Source organism: Seriola aureovittata, chromosome 20 (genome assembly GCF_021018895.1).
Source record: "Seriola aureovittata isolate HTS-2021-v1 ecotype China chromosome 20, ASM2101889v1, whole genome shotgun sequence".
NCBI lineage: Eukaryota > Metazoa > Chordata > Actinopteri > Carangiformes > Carangidae > Seriola > Seriola aureovittata.
The window spans coordinates 15,224,430-15,250,299 of NC_079383.1; the positions used below are offsets into that span (position 1 = coordinate 15,224,430).

The 25,870-nt window shown below is 44.4% G+C and overlaps 1 protein-coding gene across 1 annotated transcript; it reads right to left on the reverse strand.

Moving 5' to 3' along the window:
- Window positions 1–25,722, reverse strand: dipk2ab (divergent protein kinase domain 2Ab). Its single transcript, XM_056364709.1, has 4 exons — window positions 25,259–25,722; window positions 18,139–19,026; window positions 6,274–6,577; window positions 1–2,528 (listed from the first exon to the last, which is right to left on the reverse strand). The coding sequence occupies exons 2-4, from the start codon at window positions 18,790–18,792 to the stop codon at window positions 2,182–2,184; spliced, it is 1,305 nt and encodes a 434-aa protein (XP_056220684.1). The 5' UTR covers window positions 18,793–19,026; window positions 25,259–25,722; the 3' UTR covers window positions 1–2,181.
- Window positions 25,723–25,870: the final 148 nt, after the last annotated feature.

Sequence of the window (25,870 nt, forward strand, 5' to 3'; positions counted from 1 at the left end):
TAATTGTATATATCTATATATATATATATATATATATATCTTCATTTATTTTAATATTTAAACCCACTAAAAGTTGTCAATACAACTTTTGAATGAAAGGCACAGGAAAAATCAGACAATGCTGATATAATACTCAAAAGAAAAATTACAGTACAAAAGTGAACAGTTAGTTATGCACGTACAAATCCCTCCAGGTTCCTCCAGACAGGGGGAAAAACAGAAATATATCTAACAACAAAGGAGGGGGATGCTCCAAAACCAGAAATACATTAGCCAAACTTCTCTTTATTGCTTTTCCAAACTGACAGGGGTCACATCAGCTCTCTTGGCCTTGCAGGAGACCAAAAGCAACGGCTCTGATGTGTGAGTGACTCATATTTACTAGATTATTGGCCTGTTCATTGACCGTGCTACACAACACTCCACTGGGACTTTAAGAGTCTGAGTCACAACTTCAAGACAGATGACGTACGCAACATATGGGGCGAGAAGGGGGGATTTTCTTTTGTTAAACGTTGAGGAAGATTTCTAATAATCCATTCCCCAATGAACCTATATTTGGGATTATGCTTTAATTAGCTGGTCCTCCGAATGTAAAATCAACCCGACCTCTAAGCGGTGCTTAGTGTTTAAATATTCAACTGAAATTCCGGGCCTGTAAAACCTAAAATACAGGTCAGAAGCCGGTTCTGGAGCAAGGAAAAAAAAAAAAAAGAAAATAGGATCTGTTCATTCCCTTTATTACACCATTTGCTTGATAGAGCTTATGGCACCCAAGACTGGTAGGAGACGTTTAACAACAGGATTCGTTTATCGATTACAGACATTTAGAAAGAGAATCTGGCACTGGAGGCCAGTTTTATGGTGTTTTTCAGTCCTCTTAAGAATCACTTCATTTTCCCGTTTTTTCTTTTGTTTTTTCTAAGTCAAGCTTTTTCAACCTTATTGCAGAGAAATGTGTTTGGGCTGAACTCATCATCATTTATCAATCCTAAGGGATATTAGCAAAGCATTGGGGCTTGTGTGAGAGGAAGTATTGGCAATCTTTGTCTTGGTACTGAGGAGAAAGTCAGTATGCCGGCCTGCTGGCTCATAAGAAGATTGTGTACACATTAAGGTTCCTTTGGACAGCTCTAGTGGGGAACAACTGGAGGGAAAGGTGCTGTCACTGTACTGCTCGGGGTTTTTAATATTACATACAGCCTCTTTGGTATAGGCACATCTGCATCAAGGGGTCACCACTGTCCAATCACCCCTTTCCTTTTCCTATGTACCACTTTTTCACTCTCTCTGGTTCCTATTAAAGGGAAAAATAAAACACTCCAAAAAACAAAAAGATGATTGCCACAATCCTGGAACCTGGAAATCGAGTGATTGATTGAAGTAGCAGGAAATTGGACTTATATAGCCGTCGAGGGTTTTCTTTTTCTTGAAAAGCCAAAACCCAACCCCCTGCCTCTCTCTGCTCTACCCGCAGTAGCTCGGCCTTCCCTGCTGCCTGAAAGTGGGAGATTCATGCTACCTCCACCTTCCCTGCAGCCATGCTACAGAGAGAAAAAAAAAAGCCATGGCACAGCAAAAATGTAAACGCACCAATCTACTTAAATTCAGCCCTGGAAAAATAAAATGAAATAAAAAAAAACCAACAAGAGATCCTGGGGGCATAATGAAACAGGTGTTAGGGTTTAATGTTATAAAACACAACAGTTCTGATGAATCGAGGAGTGAACGGCAGGATGGATGTGTTCAGGGCTGAGTGATGTTGCTGCTGTTGTTTGCCTGGACGCTCTGGTTTGCGTTAGCCTGGGTCCAGTGAAGGGTGCGTTCACCAGAGCCCTTTCTCTCTCTCCCCCCCTCCCTCCCCCAAAGAGATGGCAGGACCACCCTGGTAGAGGAGAAGTTACTTCTATCCCTTCTCTATCCTGGTTCTAACCAGAATCTCTTAGCGCCATACTCCTTTTTCACACAGGAGCAAAGTCAGGTAAAAGCTTGAGCTTTAACAAATCTGCTTTGAAGTTTGATTCTTACACTTCCTGATGCAAGACCTCTAACACCTTCCTGCTCCAGCGCACAAAAGGGAGCGAATGACATCATGTACAAGAACCAGGATCTTAAGAGTCCAGAGATAAAGAGTACACGATCCAGTCTCTCAGTGCTTAAGGCTAACGCCGACTCCATTCATTACCTGGCCGTAGCAGAGGAGGAAGCGGCAGCTAGCTGTGTGAGGTATTCGCGCAGTTCCTTTGCCGCCTGGAAGCGGCCGTAGCGCTTTTTGGGTTTGGTGCACTCGTCCAACAGAACCTCGAGTTGTCCATCTTTGGCTATGTGGGCGGGAGGGTCGTGGAGGAGGCCTCCAGTGGTGCCCCGCCAGGTAGCGTACCGCGACAGCAGGTTCTGGCAAACGGCATAGTAGTTGTGGTCCACAGTGACCCTGGAACAAAGAGAGTCCTTGGAGAAAGACAGGCAGGCCTCCCTGTCGCACTCCTCAAAGCGGCTCTCATACCACACGTCATAGTTTTCTGGCTTGTCTGCAGGGAAACAGAGAGACAGTTGAATTAACACGCGGCTGTAAAAAAAAAAATATACTGATCGTAAAAAATAGTCAATTATGTTGATGGAGTCGTAGATGCATAACATTCATTTCAAATATATAAAAGCATTTACTGGATCATAATCTTGTTTCTTACAGCTTTCATCAGGTGAATATGTACTGAGATCAGGATGTTAGGTCTTGTAAAGTTTGTCTGATGAAAATCATACAGCCACGAGGTCCTGAATTTATTGCAGAGAAAAATGCATTTAAACATTTTTTGTATATGGCTTAGGAGCTCCAACCAGCCTGTAGTTTACAGTAGATGGCCTCTTTTTTGTGTCATGAGAATTTTTCTCGACCATCAAATTTGAAACATAACTGATTTTAAGTGATAACAATCCACTGGTCAACCGCATCTGACTAAAGAACAAGAGTTTTTCAATGACATTAACCTGACCAGAAGCTGACAGGACCAAGGTGCCACTTTTGACATCCCACGGGCACTAAAACGAAATTCGTTTTCAAAGCACACAGCCAAACAACTCATCTACCGTTTCATTTGACAGAAATGAACCACTTTCCAGATTTATTGAGCAAATAAAATTCTTTCTCAAGCTCATTTCACGTTGCTTTTTCTCTTAAGGGGATTGTGCGGGGGGGAAAATAACCTGGAATGATGAGAGAGCTATTGGTTTGTGCGTTAAAAAGCAGATCAATAACATAGTTGGGAGGGGGACGGACCCAGAGGATGCAAACACATAATCAGTGTATCAGCGTTGTAATGCACTTCTCCTCTGGCTCATCAGAACAGCTCAATCAAACATCCAGCGCTGCCCTGTTAGCAAGGGGCCCATGTGGCCCCCCGAAGAGGAGGGGCACATCAACCTCAATCAGTGTAGGTGATGAAGATGGATCTGCCTGTGTATGCATGCCATGAGCGTGCGCGCGCACACGCACGCACGCACGCACGCACGCACGCACGCACACACACACACACACACACACACACACACACACACACACACACACACACACACACATATTTAAAGAGATGCACGCATAAGCAGCAAGGTGAGGTGAAAGCAATTAATGTTTCAGAGCTGGCCATGCATCACACCTCAGCACTGATTGACAGATGGCATCAGGAGACTGTCCTATTCTTGTTCAATCGCACTGACGCACACACACACACACACACACGCAAACAGAGTGCCTCAAAAGAACAGGAGGGAGGAGAAGGTTCATGCTCAAGGATGAAGATGAGCACAGCAAAAAAAAAAGCACTTTGAGGCTCAACTAAAAGCAAAAAGAAGTCTGAGGTCTATTTGCTTGTACCTCAATCCCCTCTGTTCCATTCTTACAGCAGGACTGAGTGTAACAAAGCTACAACATTTCCAAAGCAAACAAAATCATTTCCAATTCAAATGAGCGGGAGAGCAGTGGACAGGCTAGGCTGTCTAGCCTCTCGTGTCTCTTACGTATGTGGAATCTTCCATGTTAAGGAGCTCAGGTCGTACTTGTATACATTCACCTCACTCCTCTGCCTTCTCAGGGCTGAGCCGAGAAGGGACATTGGGCCTGAAATGCTTGTTAGCGTGGCCTTACTGGTGACATTCAAGAGTACGAACCGGTTTTTCACAATGCACGCCCGTGTTGGATTATTGAAAGTGAGAGAAAGAGAGAGAGAGACTGCCTGTGTGTGTGCGTGTGACAAGTGCTGTTGCATGTGTGTTTGTGTAAGTCAGTCAGCGATCGTGTCGAGGAGGGAAGAGAATGAGAGTGAGTGAAGTGTGTGTTACATTATACAGCATGTATTTCCAAAAACCACTGGGGGTGAAACCATCCTCAAACGCTATAAACCCAATGATGGGGAATGGCTCCTTTCGCACCACTGGACTGTGCAAACACACCGCGCACGGCACAACTTGAACACGGCATGCATTTTATCTTACCGCAAACCCGCCGCATCAATATGGATGCCCCTAACGAGAGGGTGGAACGGCGCGTAGCTTTCTGCGCATTTGATTTGCAAATCAATTGGCCTCAGTTTAGACTGATGAGATTCGCACCACACACACTTGAACTCGCTTTCAAACTTGGGCTCTAATTGTAGGGATCGGATTCTCTGCTTGTTGGAGCCTTGGGAGGTTATAGTGCCCATTTCCTACCGCTGTCCCGACACATGGCCGTGACCTCGTAATGCTCATTACTGCCGTCATCCCTCTTCGTCCTGCTGCAACCTGGCTCTTGGCACACACACAGACACACAAACACACAAACACACACACACACACACACACACACACACACACACACACACAGATCCAGGCCCACAAACACACAAGAAGCACATAAACATTCTTGAGGCTTAAACTCTGAAGGGCGAGGGTAAGCAGCTTGAGTTGTCAAGCTCTAAATGTGTTGGCCAGACAAAGGGAGTCTCAACCTGGATTGTGCTTCGGGACTTGCAAAGGGCGAGTGTGACAGGGTGGAAAATTGCAGCTATTGGTAAAAACCAACAAACAAACATAATCGCACAGGAAATCAAGTATAAACTCAAGGGGAGAAACTATAGGGCATGTTGACAGACCTTGACATGTTGTACATCTATTTGTGGTTTTCTGGTGTTAGATCTTATAATTTGGCAAAACAGCAGTTTATCTCAGGATTAATTCATCACAACACTTCCCCTCCAACTTAAAAAAAAAAAAAGTGTCCACACACAATCAGTTGCGCGCGCACGCACGCACGCACGCACGCACGCACGCACACACACACACACACACACACACACACACACACACACACACAGACAATAGTTCATATCTGTCAAAGGGCACAATGGTCGAACCTCAACACCTAGCGACACAACAGTTTATCACTTTAATAGGATTTCCACAGGACGGGACAAATCTCAGAGCCTGACTGGGTGGTCGTCCCTCTCTCTGAAGTAACCCCAGGAAGGGGGGCTGAGGTGGAGGAAACTGCCACACTGAGTGTGTGATGTATGGCTCTCTCTGTCCTTGTTATGAGGTTTATTCTGAGAGGCAAAAAAAAAACTAGGGCAGAGGAGATGGCTTGTTATCCGAACTATCTTTGCTTTGATGGGGACGAGTGTGTCGAAGGCAGAAGGGCTGCTGGAGGCATGTAATTCTTAGAAGAGAGGAGGCTTCAAGCATGTGCAGATTTGCCCACAGCCGTCTGTCCCTCGAGGCCCTTACTCAAACCTTCGTCACTGCCTCATAAGCTACAGTTGGCTGTTATAGTCCTCACATTAAGTGCAGAGCTTTCTAGAGAATCCGAGCTCTGGTCAATGTTTAAATCACAATCTGGCTTTTGGAAAGTCTGTAATACTCAATTAGACTTTGGAAAGGACGAACAGCCACTGCATGATTAGTCTTATGAATAAAATGAATGGTTAATTATCACTTTTTTTCATTTAAGAAAAGCAATAAATCTCAAACAAGTATTAAACCACCAATGACAGCTCTATAATTTGAGTGTGAAGTAGCCTTAAGTGTTAATGTAAATAGTATGCTGTAAAAATGAGCAGCATTTCTCTTATGGCGCCTCAGAGGTGGTAATGTTTAAAGTGTGATAGACGTGCAATCTGCGCGAACAAAGACAAATTGTCATAGCAATTGGGGTAATAACTATCGGGCATTATTCACAGACGTATGAAGATACACCCACACACAGAGTACATGTGTGTTCAGGTAATGATGGACGCTGCCACTCACTCTGCTTGATCAGCCTTTTGTCTGCCACGAGAACGTTCTCGGCGTCAACAACGATAACCTTTCCATCGCGTGGGCCGACTGCAAAGTTATCAAAGCTGACATCGAGCAGGTAGAGGGCAAAATCAAAGTCGTTGTTGGTGAGCTGCTCGGCGATGTCCATCAGCTGGCGCGCCAAGTCGACCCTCTTCTCCCAGGGTGCGTTGTAGAAGCTCCACAGCTCCTCGCCCACGTAGTTGACAGCTACCACACGCCCACATGCTCCCAGGTACTTGGCGAATGGCCACCCTTCGTCTGAAGGAAAGCTCTGGGAAGGAGAGACAAATGAGAACAGAAATGGTTGATTTAGAAACAGAGATAAAAGAAGTCAAGCTGTGTAGAGTAGAGTTGGCTGAAAGAAATACCCCATTGGCTTTGAAAAAACAGAGGCTAAAACATGAGTTGTGAGAAACTTCAGGTTGTCAGAAAATATTTGTTTATCTTGCACAGAAATCAGTTTCTCAGTACAGAGGCAAAAAAAAAAAAAAAAAAACATTTTTTTACAGAGACCAATCACAAAGTTGCCATGTGCAGCCTTGGGTAGTTGTTAATACACAATTTTAAGTACAATAGTTGAAAATCTGCCAAAGGATCACGTGAAACAAAGCCGGCACTGGGTATAACAGATTAAATTTAATAAAAGAAAAGGGCCAGTTTGTGTTAAAGCCCTACAGCTATGAGCTGATGTACGCTGCTAGACTCGGTGCTTCCAGAGAACTGATAGGAGGTGATTTGTGGTAAGCAGCCGTTAGCAGGAAAGCCTGATGTGTTGTGATGCAGCAGCGGGGTGATTTAAACTGCAGCATGATGTTGGCTAACCAAGTTAATGCAGTTTGGGCACGCTGACAAGAAATCGCTGTGTATTATGGGTTAAAACCGACTGATAATAACAAGGTAATACCGCTAGCAGGAAGTGGTATCACTGCTGCTGCACAATACCCTAATCTGTCTCAGATTTACCCCACTTTATTGAGGTCAATGAAAACAGGCACACATGCGCCATCATCTGCAATCACTCAAGGTCAAGCGGTAACGTTTGCACTGGCAAACACACGCACGCACGCACGCACGCACGCACGCACGCAGACAAACACAAACACACAGACAACTTAAATGAGTTGGGCATAAAGTGCATTTGGAAAACTTGGGCTGCTAAGGGACAGGGTTTTGTAGGTCTCGTTATTGCTTCCATCTCTCTCTCCATGAGCTCTGGTGTCTCACACTTTCCCTACATCTCTTTCCCTCCTCCTCATCCATTTCATTGCCACAGGCTATCACAATGTGTGGACAAATTAATGGAAAATAATACAATGAAATCCCCCCTTTTTTTTTCTTTTTTTTTTTGCAGCCCACATGTGTTTTGCTACAAGTGATAAGCTCCCATCTTTTACAATAAACCCTCCTGCCATAGGCTTCTATCTTTTACAATAAACACCCGGGCATATGCTAGCTTAATGATAGCCCACAATTCCTATGTAACAAATCTCTCTTAGGCTGCTGTTTCTGGCAGGCAGCCACCGCACAGACACAGACAGAGAACCAGGAGCACTCATGTTTCACGGCAGCCTCAGCAGCCCTCCTTCTCTGAAACCCAATTGTATCGAAGATATGGCAGGGAACACACCATGTTGCTGCAGGTGAGGTGTGAACTACTATGACTGTTGCGTCTTACTTTACACGTGGTAATTCAATATCTCACCAGCTTTCAATTTCTGCCATGGGACAGGAGGGGGTTAAATATGCATGGCTGCCCTAACTCCCTTGAAACTTTAATGGAATACAAATTATTTAAAAACATATATTTTTTAAGTCTGCTGTATCTCAAAGACACCAGCTGGACTCTTGCCACATAGAGACTTTGGCATTGAGGAAGTGCATTTGACAAAGAAACCATGGTTTGGTGGCGATGCAGTAATTTGCAGGTTCATTAATATACCACTGACTAGTGCCGAGACATTTTTATCTCAGACACTCCTCAAACTATGCTGCTCTTAAGCTGCTTTATTACACCCCTTGACTGGGCTATAATTTGCTAAGTGTACTGAAGGACAAAGCATATGTATCCTACCTGTACTATAGTACGTGATACAACAAGCTGCTTGCAATTCTAAGTGAGGGCTAAGAATGCCAAGGGGTCCTTGACTGGACAAACAACCTTGGAATAATCTTAAGGATGAAAAATTGAAATCTTGATGCAACAGCAGCAAAAACAGAGGCACACTTTCACAGTCTATCGCAGTCTGTTTTAGCGGTGTAAATCTATACCTTGGGCGAATCTCATGTTCCCATCAGTTTTAAGAAAGATCCACCACCAAAAGGGGAGGACAATGATAAGTTGCATGCAGTGCAGTCTTGGTCGAGCCCATTTCCCTGAGGTGACCCAATCAATTGTGAGCCAGACAAAAGTCTGTCCAGAGAGCACTACTGGCTTCCAGCAGCCTGTCTGTCTGTTCCTGTCGTCCTTAGACTTGGCAATGACTCACCGAACTTCCCTAAAACTCATGGCTTAATAGCCTTCCTCTGCATTTTCTGATGTTACAAAGTTGACAGGAAGAAGAATCTGAGGAAGTAGGTATGTCTCAAAAAGAAAAAAAAAAAAAGAAAAAAAAAAGTGAGGGATTCCAGCAGATACCAAGAAACAAAGGATAATGGTGGACTGACTGCACTGAATACCGGCTGAAAAAGAGACAATCCAGGACTACTGAGATATTGCTAGCTAACAAGCATCGTGACATGTGAGATTTTAGGATTAGAGACTTAACAGGCTAAATATCTAAAATGGCTTTCTAATTTCTGAAGTTGGTATAGAAAGATTAGGTTGAAGCTGGATCAGTTGGTGGTACATCCCTATTAGGCCCGCTTCCCTTCGACCCAGATTCAAACCTCAGATCGCTTTATGTTGCTGCAAATCTAAGCGGCTCTTGGTCTTGTTGACAAAACTTAGCCTGTCCAATGCTGCGGCTAAACCTGCGATGTAAAACACTATCCTCCCTCTCTCACCCCTGCAGGGTGGATGGATAGATGTGGGGAAGAGGTGGCGGGGGAGGGTGGCGGGTGGGAGAGCAAGAAAGGAGAAGAGAGAATACGATGGAGACAGCAAACAGAAGACACAAACAGAGTGTCTTTCACTTCTCCGCTCCAGTGGACAGGAGGAATAAACCAGCAAAGACCTGCCTGCTAAACACATCTCTCTCTTTGTTGTCAGGTTGCAGCCTGAATGGGAGAAAAAGTAGAGCGGCGGCAGATGGGGGGTGGGGGGTGGGGGGGGGGTTGGCTGATGGGAGGGAGGAGAAGGATGAATGCCCTACGGCTACTTTCAGACACTGTCAATGGCTGTTATGAGAACGCCTTCATGTCTGTGCGGCCCTCGTCCGCGGTTCCTAACATAGCTGTCGCTCATTCGCTGCACTGACAGGCTCAGTGCGCCGCGTCAATTACCGGGGTCCTGACAACTCATACCTTGGTGCCATTTTTATGAGCTTCCTTTATTTAAGTTTTATATGCAGAAGTCTAAAGGTGAGAACTACTGAACAGTGTAGGCAGGCACATGGAAGTGGGTACGAGAGCTTTGGATTCATACGCGCCCAATGCAGGGGTTGATAAATACTCCACGTGTCTCACCAATCATTCTCCCTTAGCACCCTTTAAACGGTTACTCTGCAGAAGTCATTAACATCCGCAATGAGGCGTTGAGGAGGGGGAGAAATAAATTGGAAAGCCCAGCCTAATATTACATCCACGGCATTATCTCCGAGCAGACTTGGGAGGTACTGAAGTGTGTATGTGTGGGGACTGCACAGGTAGTGAATTTCTCCAGGTGTCTCCCAGTGATGTTATGCTACTGGAAAATGCTGAGGTTGCAAAACTGCCAATGACACATCCCAGCAACTTTTACGGCTTTAAAGGTCTTATCAGCTCTTGTCCCTGACATTGGATAAAAACCTTTTATCTCCTGCTTAGTAAAACCTTTAACTTATAGACCTGGTGCCAGATGCTCTTATTTTCGGTACATTTTTTATTTAAATTTTTTTCCTAAAATTTCTTGTAGCGTTACAGAAATAATGAGCCTGGCTCAGGAGACAATGAAAGCAAGGGGTGGAAAACAGACCAAAACAGATTCTTCTCATTAAAGACGACCTCACAGTGACTTCTAGGCCCAAGTCTGACTAATCTAATCCTGAAAGGTTGTGCCGTTGCACTAGAGTAGCATTGACTGGGGGTGTTTGTGCTTTCCACCCCCCTCTCTGTAATACAACAGACACACGGCATCCTCTTGGGGGGGAGATTGGAGTGGGCTGAAATGAAACAGGGCCACAGACAAATGGGCAGCCTCTGGAGAAGAGGATGAAACGAATGGAGCGAGAGGCACAGGAACACACACCTGCGTCCTGACATCTGCTGACAAAGGCATGCCCTTCTACTGGACCACTCAGGGGAGGGCGTGGGCGTGTGTGTGTGTGTTTGTGTTTGTGTGTGTGTGTGTGTGTGTGTGTGTGAGAGAGAGAGTTCGAAAGAGGCTCTTTGTGCATGTGTGCATGTTTGTGTGTGTCTATGTGAAACTGGATCCAAGTGCATGTGAATGAGAACATGCAACGTGACCAGGGCTGATAACAACCTCTATTCAGGGGCCGAGTAAACATGAGCAGCTCCCAAGATATTGCTTTGGCTGGCCCGCAAAGGACGCTGTTCCATCAAACACGCATATACATACACAGATGCGCACACACGCACACGCAAATATGGTGGACACACAGCTGTGATTATAAATGCAAGATTTGAAAGGAATTCAGTCGCCTTCATCCTGCAACCACAACTACTTACAGCAAGAAGGAAATTAGTAGTTTGCCACGGAGGTGTTTCATGTGTGCAGCTCGTGAAAGCCCTGAGCAGGGTGTGGTGTAAATTCTCAACATTTTCTGTCCTCAACAAAACCCCACTGCTTCACAGCAAACAAGTTGGGACAGGACTCGTTGAGAGTCCGGGGATCAAACGGTAAAGTTGAGGAAGCGTGGCGGACAGGCACGTTTAGTCAGAACACAACAACAGCAACAGCAAAAGCAACAGCAACAAGAAAACCCCTTTCAGCCACGATGTTGCAAAATGAACATTATTCAGCCTGTTTATCAAAGGGGCTTAGCGTTAAGAAGGAGACACATCTGCTCTGCAAGGCTGGGTCTGCCAAGCTGGACTAGTAAAAACATGTCGCTTTACTGTGCAGCTCTCCTGTTGACCTTGTGTATCTGGAGGATGTGCGGCGAGCCCCGTCTGGCATTTTGCTGGCCATTTAAGTTTAAAATCCAGTTGGTTAGTCCGCAGCGAGAGCTCAGGCCCCACAGGGGAGCCGGCGTTAACTCCTCATCTTGGCACACATGGCGCAGCCTCTTTCTTCTCTTTTTCTCCTGTCTCCTGCTGCTGCAGCTGTTTCTCCTGCTAACCCCCCCCCCACTTTGTTCCATCCCCAAACCCTGCAATACAGGGCAGTGATGCTGTCTGTTCCAGACACGGAGGCCAGGAAACGCCAAGTCAGAGCACCAAGCTGAGGAGAATATGTGTGTGTCTGTGAGAAAGAATGAAGAGCAGCGAGACACAGAGACCGTAAAGTGTATGTATCTGAATTTAGAATAGGCCCTGCCTTTTTCTCTACCAGACATGCAGTTCAAAGAGTGCAAAGTCACAGTGTGTAGAGCTGGCAGCGGTCTTGGGAAAAAGGAAAATCGTTGAATGAAGAAGACTGAAACTATAAAGGGCTGCTGGGTGTGTGTGGGGCGTGCGTGCGTGTGAGAAGTCAGAGCCAATAAGAAAGTAAGAGGTCAAAAAACACCGAGCTCAGATGAAAAAGCAAAACCAAGAAGTCAGGTGGAGAGTCTGAGTAAGACCACGTACAGTTGGCTTGTGCGGCACAGAAGAGGGAAAGAGCGCGCACATGATTAGGTGAGCTCAGCCAAACAGTGATAGAAATGGGTTAGCCGGGTCTTCGAGTTCTGCAGGCCTCTGCTCTGTAGAGAGAGAATGAGAGCAGGATGAGGAATGAGAGCACAGGACAGTGGAGCTCTGGGTTGCTAGTGCACACTCCGCTGCTAGCTGATAGATGAAACCCTTTGCCGACCTGAACCTGAGCCACTGTGCACAGAGCCACCTCATAAATCCCCTCCGCTGGAAGACGAGGAATGTATTAAGTCATAGGCAGCGGTGTTGACTCAGTCTAGGTGGTATTGCTGCCCACATGGCTGGAGAGGAACCCAAGTGAAACTTGGCCTCAGACCTGAGGGCTGTGGGTTTGAGCCCTACATCAAGGGTTGTGTATTTCAGAGCAGGCGCCAATTATCTTGGGGGCAGTCGAATGTTGTAGTGAGTAGGGAGACTGCTGTCACTGACCCTGCACTCTAACCTCTCTGCAGAACAGAAAAAACACAGAGATTTTCCCCACAAGGGGCAATCAAGTATCTCAAACGAAAGAAAAGACTTCAAACATTAAGAGGTGTCAGCCTGTGGCCAGGTCTTTTGACATCTACACTACCAGTGAGGGATTTGATTAAATAAAGTTATTTTACCAATTCCAAGGGCCCAAATGTTTAAGACTGGGAGATACAACAGTATATCCTTGACCTCTCATATTTTCTGACAAGAACTAGGTGCCTGACGCTTTAATGCACTGTACGGTTTTATTACTGCAGGAAAGCTGATGTGCTAAAAAGCATATTTTGCTCTAACATTAGGCTCTCCAGGGAACCAGCACAGTAAAGAGCCACTCGTTACAGATCCATATTGGCCATCTTAAGGGGCCCATGGAGAGTTGTGAATGGGGTTAGATTCTCTTGCATTGCAGAGCTGCATCTCCAGGAGCAGGGCATAAGGTAGGCAGGGGGTGCAGGCTGTAACAGTAGGAAGCTGTGGGTCGGGGGTGGGGGGAGAAATCTAAAAAAGGAGCTGGTGGGTGGGATTGGAGGGAGGGAGGGGGGGTTAGGCCACAGGCATTTACCTAACCAAACACAGCTGTCATGCGTGTGTGTGTGTGTGTGTGTGTGTGTGTGTGTGTGTGTGTGTGTGTATGTGTGTGTGTGTTTGGAGAGAGGGAGAAAGAGAGAAAGGATTATGGTAACACAAGCAGTCTGGCTCATTCAAATGGGGGGAAAACACCACAAGGCTCTGGCTTGTACAACACACGGACACACTCACACAAACCCTCTGCTCCTCTCCTCCTCCTCCTCTTCTCCCTTTTCCACCAGGGCCTCCATCCAGCGAGGGCAGCCAAAAGAGGGGAGTCGGGCCCAGATAACTCCCTGTTTTATCCTAACAGGATTCAGTCTGTACACAAAGGCCTATAAGAATAATGAAAGGGGGTTTGGGAGCACTTGAAGCAGGGTTAAGCGGCGTACACATCCTCCTCTCTTATGTCCTAAGAGCGTCACAATCCCCCAGACCCAAAAACAAAGGTGCTAATCACAGACTAGCAACTTAAATACTATTTACCGGTGGACCTCAGCCACTGAGCCGGCCTTAGAGACAGAAAGCTCTCACTTAAGCCGGGATAGCATGCCGTCTCTGTGATTAAATGAAAAGAAATAAATAAAACTAAAAACAAAACAGCTTTGATCCTCTTTGTAAAAGAGGCATGACCCAGAAAGCCTGACCATAAGATTGCAGAGTTTATTTTCGTTGCACAGACAAAATAAAGGCATACTGTCCATCCTTTGCCAGAGCATGACCATGTGGAAAATAAAAGGATTTTTTTCCCCGCAATATAAATTATTGTAGAAATGTTGTGATCGATGCATCCATCTTAGTGTGCAAAAAGTATCATGTCCCACTTTTTTTCCTCTAATGTCTTACTACTGTAGACAATATATTTTCCTACTGTGCAATCCATCACTACCATAAACTACCTGTGTGGCCTCTGAGACAGTCTCAGAAAGGAGTAAAGTAACAATTAACCTTCGTAAAGAATGGCAGGGCTGTTTTAATGGATTGCATTCGATTCGAAGGTGTCCCTGTTTGATGTTTTTATGTTACAGATGTAAAAAGAATATCTCTGCAATAATTATTGTTTGTCTAGCCTCTTTATTGTTTCATTCAAAACATGTTTTAATGCCAAATCATGATTCATTTTTTGTTTCTAATTATACAGATAGAAGATTATCTGACTCATAGCTGGTGTAGGCAGGTTGCACATCTACTTTTGACCTGGTGCATTTAAATTTATCTTCCTACTAAAAAAAAAAGAAAATACATCGAGGTTCAGTAGGTCATGGTTGCGGCACCACCTTTGCTTCACTTTGTGCCAGTAAAAATCCTAAATTTATCACCTTTATTTTGGCTTAGCTTCCCAAAGTAAATGAGCATCGTAATAGATTATGCAGAGGTCTCATTAAATCAGCAGCATACCAGAGAGGCCCCCCCCCCATTTAAAATAATTCAAACAAGCTGCTTGCGTGTTTGCTGAAAGCGCTGTGAATGCTTACTTTAGCATTGGCGTTAAAACGCTGTTGTCAAAAATCTTAGGAGATAAGGTCATCTTTCTAATCTCTAGTCTTCCGTCTCTTCTCTGATTTAGTATCAGTGTCAGATGTGTTCTGGGAAAAACAGACGGAGCTGCGAGAGAGGCTCCTGCCGTCTGTGGAGTATGTCTCTGTGTCAGGTGAGGCCGGGGTGTTGAATGAGGAGGCGGATCTGTGCAAGGTGGGGAGAGATGGTAATAAAAAGAGGGAGAGGGGTGTCTGGGAGAGCAGAGATTTTAGTCTGGAGGAGATGAGAGCACCGCTGACTGAGTTAACCCCACAGGCCTGTCACATCCTATTCTCAGCTTCAGTGAGCAAGACAGGGCTGAGGACCAAAAAGGGTGCGAGTGCAGTCACATGCTCCTGGCTAACTCACCAAGCTTAATGATTTGGAAGGGAGGACTAGGCTAAATCGAACTAATTTAAGGTTGAGCCAGATGTACTCCATCAAACACAACCATCACCTGATGAATCAGTGAGTCATCAAGCCGGAGGAAAGAAGCCAAGGATGGCAAATAAGATTCTAGCCGGGGAAACGAGGACAATGAATTACTCACTTTTCATGCAAACCAAGTTATTGTCAAATAAGAGGTAAAATTAAACAGCATCATGTCATTTCTCCAGCTGGCAAAGAGATAACTCCCCTGACACAAGTTGATTGATCGCAGTAACAGAAACCTGTCCGGGCCGACTTATCTGTGCAACCTTAAGACAAACAGCATTGGTTAAAAGGAAACAAGAGAGAAAACAGATGAAGTCTCGTTGCACAAGGATTTTCTTGTTTGGCTGTCGTCGTTTTGTCTTCCAAAAATATTTATTCCCCAAAGCCAAATTGTCTTCCACGTGACAAGAGGAGTGGGGGTGTTTTGTGTGTGTGTGTGTGTGTGTGTGTGTGTGTGTGTGTGTGTGTGGATGCCTGCGTGCTTGTGTACCGCAGAGCACACAGAAAACGCATTGTTGGCCAGACCCGAAACAACACAGCAGATTGTTTCCCACTGACAAAGAAGGTCTGGTTTCTCATAGTGAAAACAGGGCCGATTTACTGCCTGTGGCTTCAAAAGACTGGAAACAGAAGCCATTCTAAGAGAGAGTGCAGCTTACTGAGCAGACAGCAGAAATGTTATTCACATTATACAACTGTACAAAACCAGAGGAGAGACAGAAAAAAAAAACCGCACATAAACACAGCACTGGCGACTAATGAGAGTAGAAAATCATTTACACTTAAATGCAGCAAATTTTAATTATACACTGAGTGATACTGGCCTCTCCAACTTACTGAAGAGGTGTTTAACTATAGCAGGGAAAATGAAGCATTGCTCGAGGCCTGACAAGAAGGTTAGATGATTAATAGTTGAAATAAGGATCAGGTTTCATTAAATAAGTGAACATAAAATCCAGCCCACATTCCTCTATCTTTAGTTAAAAACAGTCCCCCCTGAAGTAGCACTAACCTCTGGCAAAAAAGGAGACCAAGGTGTTGTAGTACAGCAAGTCTCCTGTCCAATCTCTATAGACGCCATTAATTCTTTGTGGTCTACTGCTGCCCAACCTTGTGCATAGGGTCTCTCAGCTTCTCAGCAAATTTCCCTCCTCATCTTTTGAGTTCAGCGATGCTGACGAGCAGTCAAGGCCCTCCAGATCTGTGATTCTCCGATATCGTCTGGCACATTTCTTTGTGTATTATCCATCCCCACAAACTAAGTTCACCATCTGTTACCCCTGGCCTTGTGTGCACACAGACCCCGCAGTTCTTTCCTATGCCCACAGGTCACAAGTTCAGCATGAGATCAACAATTCATGAGTCCCCGTAAACATGGAAAGGATACACGGAGCAGGGAGCGAAGAGTGCTGTGGACAATGTGTGTGCATGATGCGTTGGTGTGTGATGTGTGCAAGATAAGAATGGAGGGTGATTCACAGAGCCTCTCAACTGGGGCATAATGGCATTAAAAACACTGATGGAATTATCTGGCCAGAGCTTGTGGAGCGTACACAAAAAAAAAAAAAAAGAAAGAGAGAAAAAGAGGGAAGGATGGCACGAACAGAAGAAAGCTGTAATGAGAATGAAAAGAGAAGAGAGGAAGGTAGGGGGAGGGCAAGCGGCCGCGAAAGTCTAATCAGATTTTATAGATCAACCGACCTAAAAGGCTGATTTCGCCTTTTGTCCTCCGAAAATGCCTGGGGGTGCCCAGCCCTATATGTAAGTGAGGGAGGGAGTGAGGGGTGTTGTTGGAGGTCAGAGTAAGTTATTGAATGTCTACACGGGGCATGACCACTGTTGTTCTGTCCCCTCACGAGACCCAGTCAATGCCAGACTGTAATTGAAATTGATTGGCTCCTTGTAAATCAGTGCGGGGAAAAGGAAGTGGATAGTGCTTATATGATATACAGTGTGGTTGTTTTGACGTACAGGTTGACCGAATAGAGATGGGTTGTTGTAGTAGTGTTCAATCAGTCACGGCCTCATCAAAACTAAACACTAAATCCTCAAAAAGGCATTGTATTTTTTACAACTATGTCTTCTGATTTTCGCCAGTTCATTCACAATGTAAATTTCAGCCTATTTTTCTTTTTTTTTTAATATTGTAATGCTGAAATAAAGACAGTGATACAGGTCACAAACTTTAAAACGCTATTCTTTTGGAAGATTAGTGGAGGAACAAGAATATTGGTGCTGACCCCACTTAGTAGCCCTGTAGAGAGTAGAGTCCCTGCACTTACTGACTCCCACAAATGACAAGGATCCAGCGGACATAGACGTATATTAAAATTAAAAACAACTTGGGCCATTTACAGATGCATCTTTGAATAATTCAAAACTGCCCTACATATAGTGTTAAATATGCAGTATTGCCGCCAGCCAAAATCTCTCATCTTTTGGGAGGCCACAGCTCTTAAACCCCTCTCTATTCTAAGCACAGGAATATTCGTGCTCCAGATAGCGGGTGTGTAGTCTCGATGTAGCCTAGAGTTTAGGGAGGGTGTAATGGCTCATCTCAGATCTATAGAAGAGGGAGGAAAGGAGGATTCCAACCCTGTAATTTACTGGGGGCTTTGTGGGCCAGCACCCTGGCTTACTTTGTAAAGATGCTCTCCTCCTCTTTGTAGCAAAGTCCAGGAGCTGTGCCTTATCAACTACTCTGAAAACACCTGGTGCCACAGATCAGCTGACAGACACCTCTTTATCAAGATGCAATATTTTCTTCAAAGGCTGTAATAGTCACTCAGCATCCCTCAACAGAAAATGAAAAACATAACCTTAAAAGCCCACACATACACATTTTGTGCCGAAAACACACAACACTGACAAAAGTTCAAACAGACAAAGTACCTGTAGTACAAGTGGTTCGGGGTTGAATGCCAAGGTCATCAGCAGCTGCATTCTCTCTGTGTCCTTGAGGTTCTTGAGCAGGAAGCTGCCTGAGTCTTTGGTCTCAGCATACCTGCGGACAACACGGTCCAGCAGCCTCTGAGAGGGGCAGTGCACCAGGTCTGACCAGCCCTCCACCACCTCAGGGGTGAGCAGACGAACGTCACCGTTGATCCGGGCAAATTCAGTCTTGTACATCGCCTGGATGAGGTCACAGCGCGGCCTGCCAGTGGCCCTCTTGCAGATTTTCTGGTCTATCTCGGCCAGCTCCTGGTTGGAGCCGAGCCGTTTGAGAACCACACGGCGGGTACCCTCCCTGGGCTCACCGTACTGGGCGAAGTAAACGTTCTTGACATTGAATACATCTAGGAATCGCAGGCGGCCCCAGGTCTCAAAGGAAACCTGGCCGTTCATGAACTTGCGACACCAGCTGGTGCCAAAGCAGGCGGGACATTTGTTGAGGTTGATGAAGCGTCTGTCAGTGAGTTCATTCTTCTGGAAGGAGGCAAACAGGTTGTGGGTGTTCATCAACAAGATGACAAACAATCCCACCACCAACAGGAGCTTCAGACAGCGGTACAGGCGGCCAAGTTTGAGAGGCAGGAAGCGCAGCATGATGGGGACGGGGCAGGGGTGGGGGGGGTCTTGAGGGATAGGGAGGAGGAGAGGTATTGAGATGATCGTCAGGGAGTTAACCTCAATGCCTCTCTGTCATGGTTAACCAGGGTATCTTCTAAAGTGGCAGGCAGGGGCGAGGTTGGCACAGCTGCCCCGTGCCAGTCTCTGGCAGAGACCAGTGAGTCATGTTCTCCCTTCTTGGTGTTTGTGTGCAACCTCGAGCCAGCAGGCCTGAAATCAAGCAAAGAAAGAGAGAGAGAGGGACTCATTACATCAGGGCAAAAAAAAAAAAACACTACATTTTATAAAACAGCAAAATTGGCCTTTTGGTTATGGATAACAAGTGAAAAGGGTTTATTTAATTTTTCTTCTGCTGGGCCTGCAACTTGAAAACCTAAGTCATAACATGCAATACCGCCTATAAAACAAAGAAGCACTTTCTCTGGCATATGAAATTGTCTCACAAATTTGAATTGCTTGGGTCATTTGAGAGATTTCATTACTTTTTGAGCAGAAATGAGATGGCCCACAGCCAATGCAATAAACCTGCCTGTGCCTGTTTGAGCTCCTTCTCTTTGGGAAATAATTTCTTGTATACTCCCCCAACATAAGAAAGATAAATAAAAGTATGGGAAAAGGGAAAATAAAGTGTCAGTGATCAAATTAAGAGGAAATGTACAACATCCTCTCCTAGTATAAATAAAATGTGCTGCACTCTGAGGATGATTCCTCAGAGGACCTCCCTCTGCAGCTACAGAAGTATCCATCACTTTTCTTCCCATGCACAGCAAAATTACACACCGTCTGCATACCTCAACAGTTACACCGAGCTCAGAAGTCTTGACTTTTTTTTTTTTTGCTTCAAATGGAAAAATCTTACTTTGCATTGTGAAGAGAGTCACGCTGTGTGTAGTTTAACCTTTGATCAGAGTTGCCCTGCTTCGTTTTAATCACGCTTTGAAGTTGTTTCTTTGAAAAATGGTTGGTGTCGCTAAAATAACGTTTGTGGTCGAGGGAGGAAAAGAGTCTGTGAATACCTCCAGCAGGCATAGTGACGTCAGCAGAGAAGGGAACGGTAAGAACTGAGCAGGGAAGAAAGAGACAACAATTTGGGCTCATGGTGCTTTAACAATGCTCCCAGAAAACCTCACAAGCCCCCCCATAGTCTGGCCTTGATGAAGCCATGTTAGACCCCCCAATCAGCTTTTTAGCAATGAATCTTATAAGTCTTGTAAGTAGCTTTAAGAAAGACAATGACTCAGGCCATGCAAATTAGCCATCCTCAATTAGAGCTCATTAGGACATGCCTATTAGGACAGCTGACTTGAGAGGGCATGGCTAACGAGCAGGCACACTAGTGTGATTAGTGTGCGTGTCGATGGGTTCCTTGCATTTTGCTTTCAGATCGAAGTGGCGGAGATCTGGAAGGACACGGGGGCTGGAGGCAGCCAAGAGAGCAGCGGCTGTGAGAGATGTGCGGCTGTGGAGTGTCAGATAAGAAGCTGAATACGCTAGTTCTTACCTCAAACCTCTGTCTGAAAATACCTCAAGCAGATCAGGCTAACATCAGCAATGTAAAAATAGACCATATCCAAATAGGGGAAATACAGAAAGCTACACTGCATTTTTTTTTTTTTTTTTTTTTTAAAAGAAAAGAAAAATATGATTCATGGATTTTTCTATTCTTGCCACAAGTCTGTAACTCAAGTAACGTGACTCAACTCAACAGTGAGCATATGATTTTCTTCTTACCATAATACGACAGCGAGAGTGAATGAGAGTTCCTTTCACATCTTTTAAATATAGGTGATCTTTAAACCATTTAAAACTCTGTATTAAACCAAATAGCTACAGTAAATCTTAATAGTAATATGTCACCAATTTCCAAGACATGGGACGACATTTATTTATATATTTCAGTGCTATAATGAAGCACAATGATAGTAATTTTAGCCTGTACAAATGAATCATTTAGAGGACATGTTTTGAATATATTACTTCGTGCCCACGTTGACCTGAGATATCTCAGAAGCAAAAAAGTACAAAAAGATAATTTGTCATGCATTTAGTCGAGCAAGGCAAATAAAGAAATTGTAGGTCTACATCGAGCTGACTTTGACAGAATGCCTGCAATGTGATAAATGAACCCAAGCCTCTTTCAGAATGAGCTAAAAAGAAGGCCAACACAGTAATTGAACAGTGTGGAGAGAGAAAAAAAAAAAACTAATTTGAATTCTGCAAGATATTTATATTAAATTGGAAAAGGAAGATATAATGGAAGATGGGAAATAAGGAAGTTTGTGTGAAGGACCCCCCCAACTCAAAAAAAAAAAAAAAAAAAAAAAAAAAAAAAGCAACCTCAGTGGGAGTCAAAACGATGTGTGCCTCGTGCCTCCTGCTACAGGGAGCAAGAGGAAGCCGACTGAATATCCTGTTGCTATACGACTTCGATTCAACTCCCATTTAGCATCTGACACAGGCAGTGAAGGCGCGGATGTGGCTGCAAGATCATGGGAGCAGATAAGAGATTTACTTGGGGTCAACAAAGGGCTCAGAGAGGACGACACATAACCTCATCCAAGTGCCAGAAAAAGATGTTCACCTCTTCATCCTTGAGAGTAAGCTACAGAGAGCAACAGAAAGCTGGAGCAAGCCCCCGGACCAAGACACAGACAACGCGCGGAATAATGAGATGCACGAGCTGGCGGCCATCACAAGGAGGATAGATAGATTCCTCCCCTCCTCTAGAGGAAGCGTTAGGCCTCAATTACCTATGGAGCGTTACTTGGATTATGTCAATGACCGTAGTAATTGCTTAAGTGAAAGGATAAGCTACACCTGGCATTTTCTTCTTGTTAATGAGAGACAATGCAGATGTTAAAATGCTTCAAATGTAAACAGTGAAATGCACGAATCTTCCGACGATGGCTTATTTTCAATTCTGTACTTTTGTTTAGCAAGGAGCAGGAGAGCATAAGAATTGTAATGCTACTAGATTTGTTTTTATAGCCTGCTTCTGCTGCTACACATTACTGGAAGGACGGTGTGGTAATTTAGGACGGGGATATTTTTCCCTGGTAATTACCCCACTAGACTGCTTGTTGTGAATTGTACACCTGCAAAACCGTTTATATATCTGTGTCACTCTCTATTGCTGTATGCCACCCAATGGCTGAGTTATTTAACAGGATGTGCAGAGAGGAAGGCAGAGTGTATAGTGCTCTATGGCAAGGTTGCCTACTCAGGTTTTTGACAAGGGTAAAGTTCACTTTAAGCTCTGAATTAAAGCCAGATGCTTTGTATTCTAACACAGATGTTACCCACCGGAATAGAAGGGCAGTGAAATTTAAAGCAGTGTTTTCTTTTGGACAAACCTCACTGTGCCCACAGAAAACTTGTGTTTTAAATTAGCCCCCCCCCCCCACCTTCTCCTTTATTCTTCCCCACGGTGCCTCTGCTCCCTCCGCACTCTGTGAGAAGGAGGGATGCACAATACCAAGAGGAGAACCCTATTTAGAATAAGCACCAAATTACCTCTCATCATACACAGCCGCTGCCAAAAGTGGGGTAAAAAAGTTTTTCAGCGCACTCAGTCTACAAAGTACGGCGGTGAGCGTTTCGAAAAGAGAGGCAAAGAAAAGAGGGCAAATCAAAGGATGCCTGACTCCTCATGCATGGGAGATGAGTCTTGCATTCAAAATGTTCCAAGTTTGGCAGATGTTAAGAGCCGCAAAATGGCTCATTACTGGGACAGAAAAGGCGCAAGATGAAGCAATAGGCCCCATGTTGGCTTAAAACAGAATGACAAAGGTCGAGGCAGATGACGATAACATCGTAATATCCTAATATTTCAACTTTTATTAAACTTAGATTTTGACAGAATAACCTAGATAAAAAAAAGATGGGGTTGAAAAAGAAATTTCCTTCTTGAATAATCTTTTCCACAGCTCATTGTGTAAAACCGGTTTCAGATAATAGCATTCGAGGGCAAGGCAACTCTCAGGCTAACGCATCTCCTTCACTGCACCTGAGGCCAAACTTCATCATGATATAATGAAGTCGAGCCACACATGAACATGCTTGATTAATTCCACTGGAAATGCAAAGGAGAGTGCAAAGAAGAAGTGGTGAAAAGGGACTGGAATATAGTGTAGGAGTACGTACAATAGACAGAGAGCAAAAAGAGATATAACTGATGTATAGCTAATGGACAGAAAGGTGAGAGAAACTCTGAGCTATTGCTCTTGTGATGGAAATGAATGGAAAGAGATAACTTGAATACAGAGTAGCAGTTCTCCATCTCTGAATGGACACACACACAAACCTACACATGAGCGCGTCTACCCCCGGAGACCGCCGGCATTACCACGAAGCCCTACTCAAAGCTCAGAAAAAGCCTCCTCTCACCCACCCCCTCTTCCAGTGCAATGTGCGGCTGTAGCTGGAGAGAGGAACTACTGTTGCCAAGGTTATCGACTGAGGGAGTCAATAATGTTTGATCACAAAAAACATTCAGCCACAGCCGGATTGCCTCAGTACAGCAAAGATGTGGCAGTGATGGAGAGATACGAATGACAGTAACATTCGCACGCCTAATGGAACATTGAGTCCTCAGAATATACACCAATTAGCAGCATCCCCACATCAACATTAGTCCATTCATCTCTGGGCCAAACCAAAAGCTGGAGGTTTTAATGAGAGTATCAGCGGTATCTGTTTTGCACCAAACTGCCGCAGCTGTTTGGGAGGACACACTCTAACTGGGAAGACTTGCTCTGGATTCCTCAACTGCGTACATGTTTGTGTTGTTTAATTTAAACAGGTGCACATTTTCATGAGCCAGAATCACTGCGCAAGAGTTTGGAAAAGTTATCATAAATTGAAATCTCATGTTAATGCCATTACAAAACAAATGTGTCATCCAAGTTAGGTTACACTTGAACTGATTAAAACAAGCTGCCAAAACAAGCTTCAGTTTAAACAAATAGGGAATACATTAGGAGTGCTGGTGGTGTCGAGGGGGGGAGAGAATAAAATTGATTACCTCAGAGACATTTTTTATTTTGTTTAAGGTCGATCCTAATGTGGCTCCATCTGTTGTAGAACTTGCTTTATCCGTTTGATTTGCTGAGTTTGGGGGTCAAAATCAAAAAATACACTGCTCCCGTGAGAGCTTTTAGGCTACAGTTACAAAACATTCCCCTGCTGAGTGCTGAGAAACATTCAAATCAAGAACCAGCAGTACGTCTTAAGTGCATCTGACTTATTTTCATAGTTCCCTCGTCGACTAACCTTGCAGAAAGGCTCCACAATTAGTCTCCTGTTATGGAAAAATTAATTCTAAGCAGCCCATTGTATTCATTAGACTATAAAGAGAAATTCCTTAGGACTTATTATAAGCTTTATCTGGACTAAACAGTAGGACTGTTGTGGTAATCTATTTTTCCCTTGAAGAAATCAAGGGCAGGAGTTTGCAAAGAGCGTACAGTAATTACTATTCCACGGAAATCTCATGGTCAAGTCAATTCTGCTATTATTTTGAATTATGCTTTCAATTTCAGTGCCTGAGCCTTTTTGTCTGATGGGCAAGTGGCTCAACCTCCTGTTCACTCATGCCAACAACGAAGGCAAATACATAGCAAATCAATCCAAATCAAGTTGGCCAAATGGAAACCTGTTGAGGTACAGTGTTTTTGAGTAGGCAAAAACTACAGTGCCAAATAATTGGGAAGCAATTCACAAAATTCACAAAAAAGGAATACTTTCTAATGAACCAATCTAATATGTGAATGGCCTCTCAAGCAAATAAATACCGTCCTAACGCCAGTATTGTTGCTTTAATTTTATACGTTCAGCATACAAAGAGACAAAGGAATTTAGAGGGCACATTTTAGTCTATCATATTAACCACATCAGCCTGGCTGTAAAGTACATTGTTCATGATGACAATCCCTTGCATTTTAGTGCATTATTTAATGTCATTGCCGAGATTAACTTGTGGTTAAGTACGTGTCATTATCATGACTAATGTTTCCCCAGTGCAATAAAGAATGACCGAAAAGATAATAAGAATAATTGCAGGGCAGGCAACATACCAAACGGTAATTTCGAGATGCCGTGGTAGTTCTGCTGTAACAAAAATGACACCAGCAGCAGCTCTGATGGTAGTAATAATAAACTTCCTGTTACCGTTCAGGGTATGTGGGCATCTGATAAGAATGTGTTTATAAAAACAACACTGTCGTGCTGCCGCTCAGTGTCAAACATCCTTTCAAGTTAGCACATACTGAAAACCGGAGAAAGAGTTTTTGCTTTTGCTTTTCTTTAAATGGTTATGGTTGAGGTTGCAAAAATTAACATATAAGCGATTCCTGAAATTCACGATGTGCCAGGTCACGTTATTTAAATGCTAGATTCGTTTGCAACGCGGGCTGCAAAGAGAAGAAACAACTGTGAAACAAACCTGTCTGACTTTTTCTTCTCCGGGTCTGTAGTAGTAAAATGCTTAGCGCTCAGTTGATATCATTCTTCAAAGTTGCGGCTACTTGCGAGGCGGGAGACGGATACTTCCAATCGCCGCCGCCAATGTCTAAAAACAACAGCTTTTTCAAAGGTCGACGAAGATCTTTATCAAGCAAACTCACACGGTCTTCCAATTTCTAGCTCCTAGGTATCTAGCCAGCTAGCCTGCTAGCTGCTGGAATAAACAGTTGGGATGTCGAGTCTTAACTCTTCATATACCGGATCTTTCCGAGTGGTCGACGCAGTCCTCTTCACAAAGGACAACACCGTCTGTGTTGTGCAGTAACGTCCATTTCAGTCCGCTTATCATGAGTCCCTTTGTGGTCACGGAATTGCCTCATTTCCCCTTCTCTCAGGCAGCGGTTCACTCCTCTCCAACACCACAATGGGTTCTGTTTCGACTCTTTTCAACACCAGCCTCTTTACCCTTTACGACGTCCGCTGTCTGTTTACGGCCATGGTTGCTAAGCGAATATTCTAATATTGTCTTGATAGAACACCGCCCCCAATGCAAAGTTTGCTAAAATTTCTATTATTTTCTCAGTCCCTCATC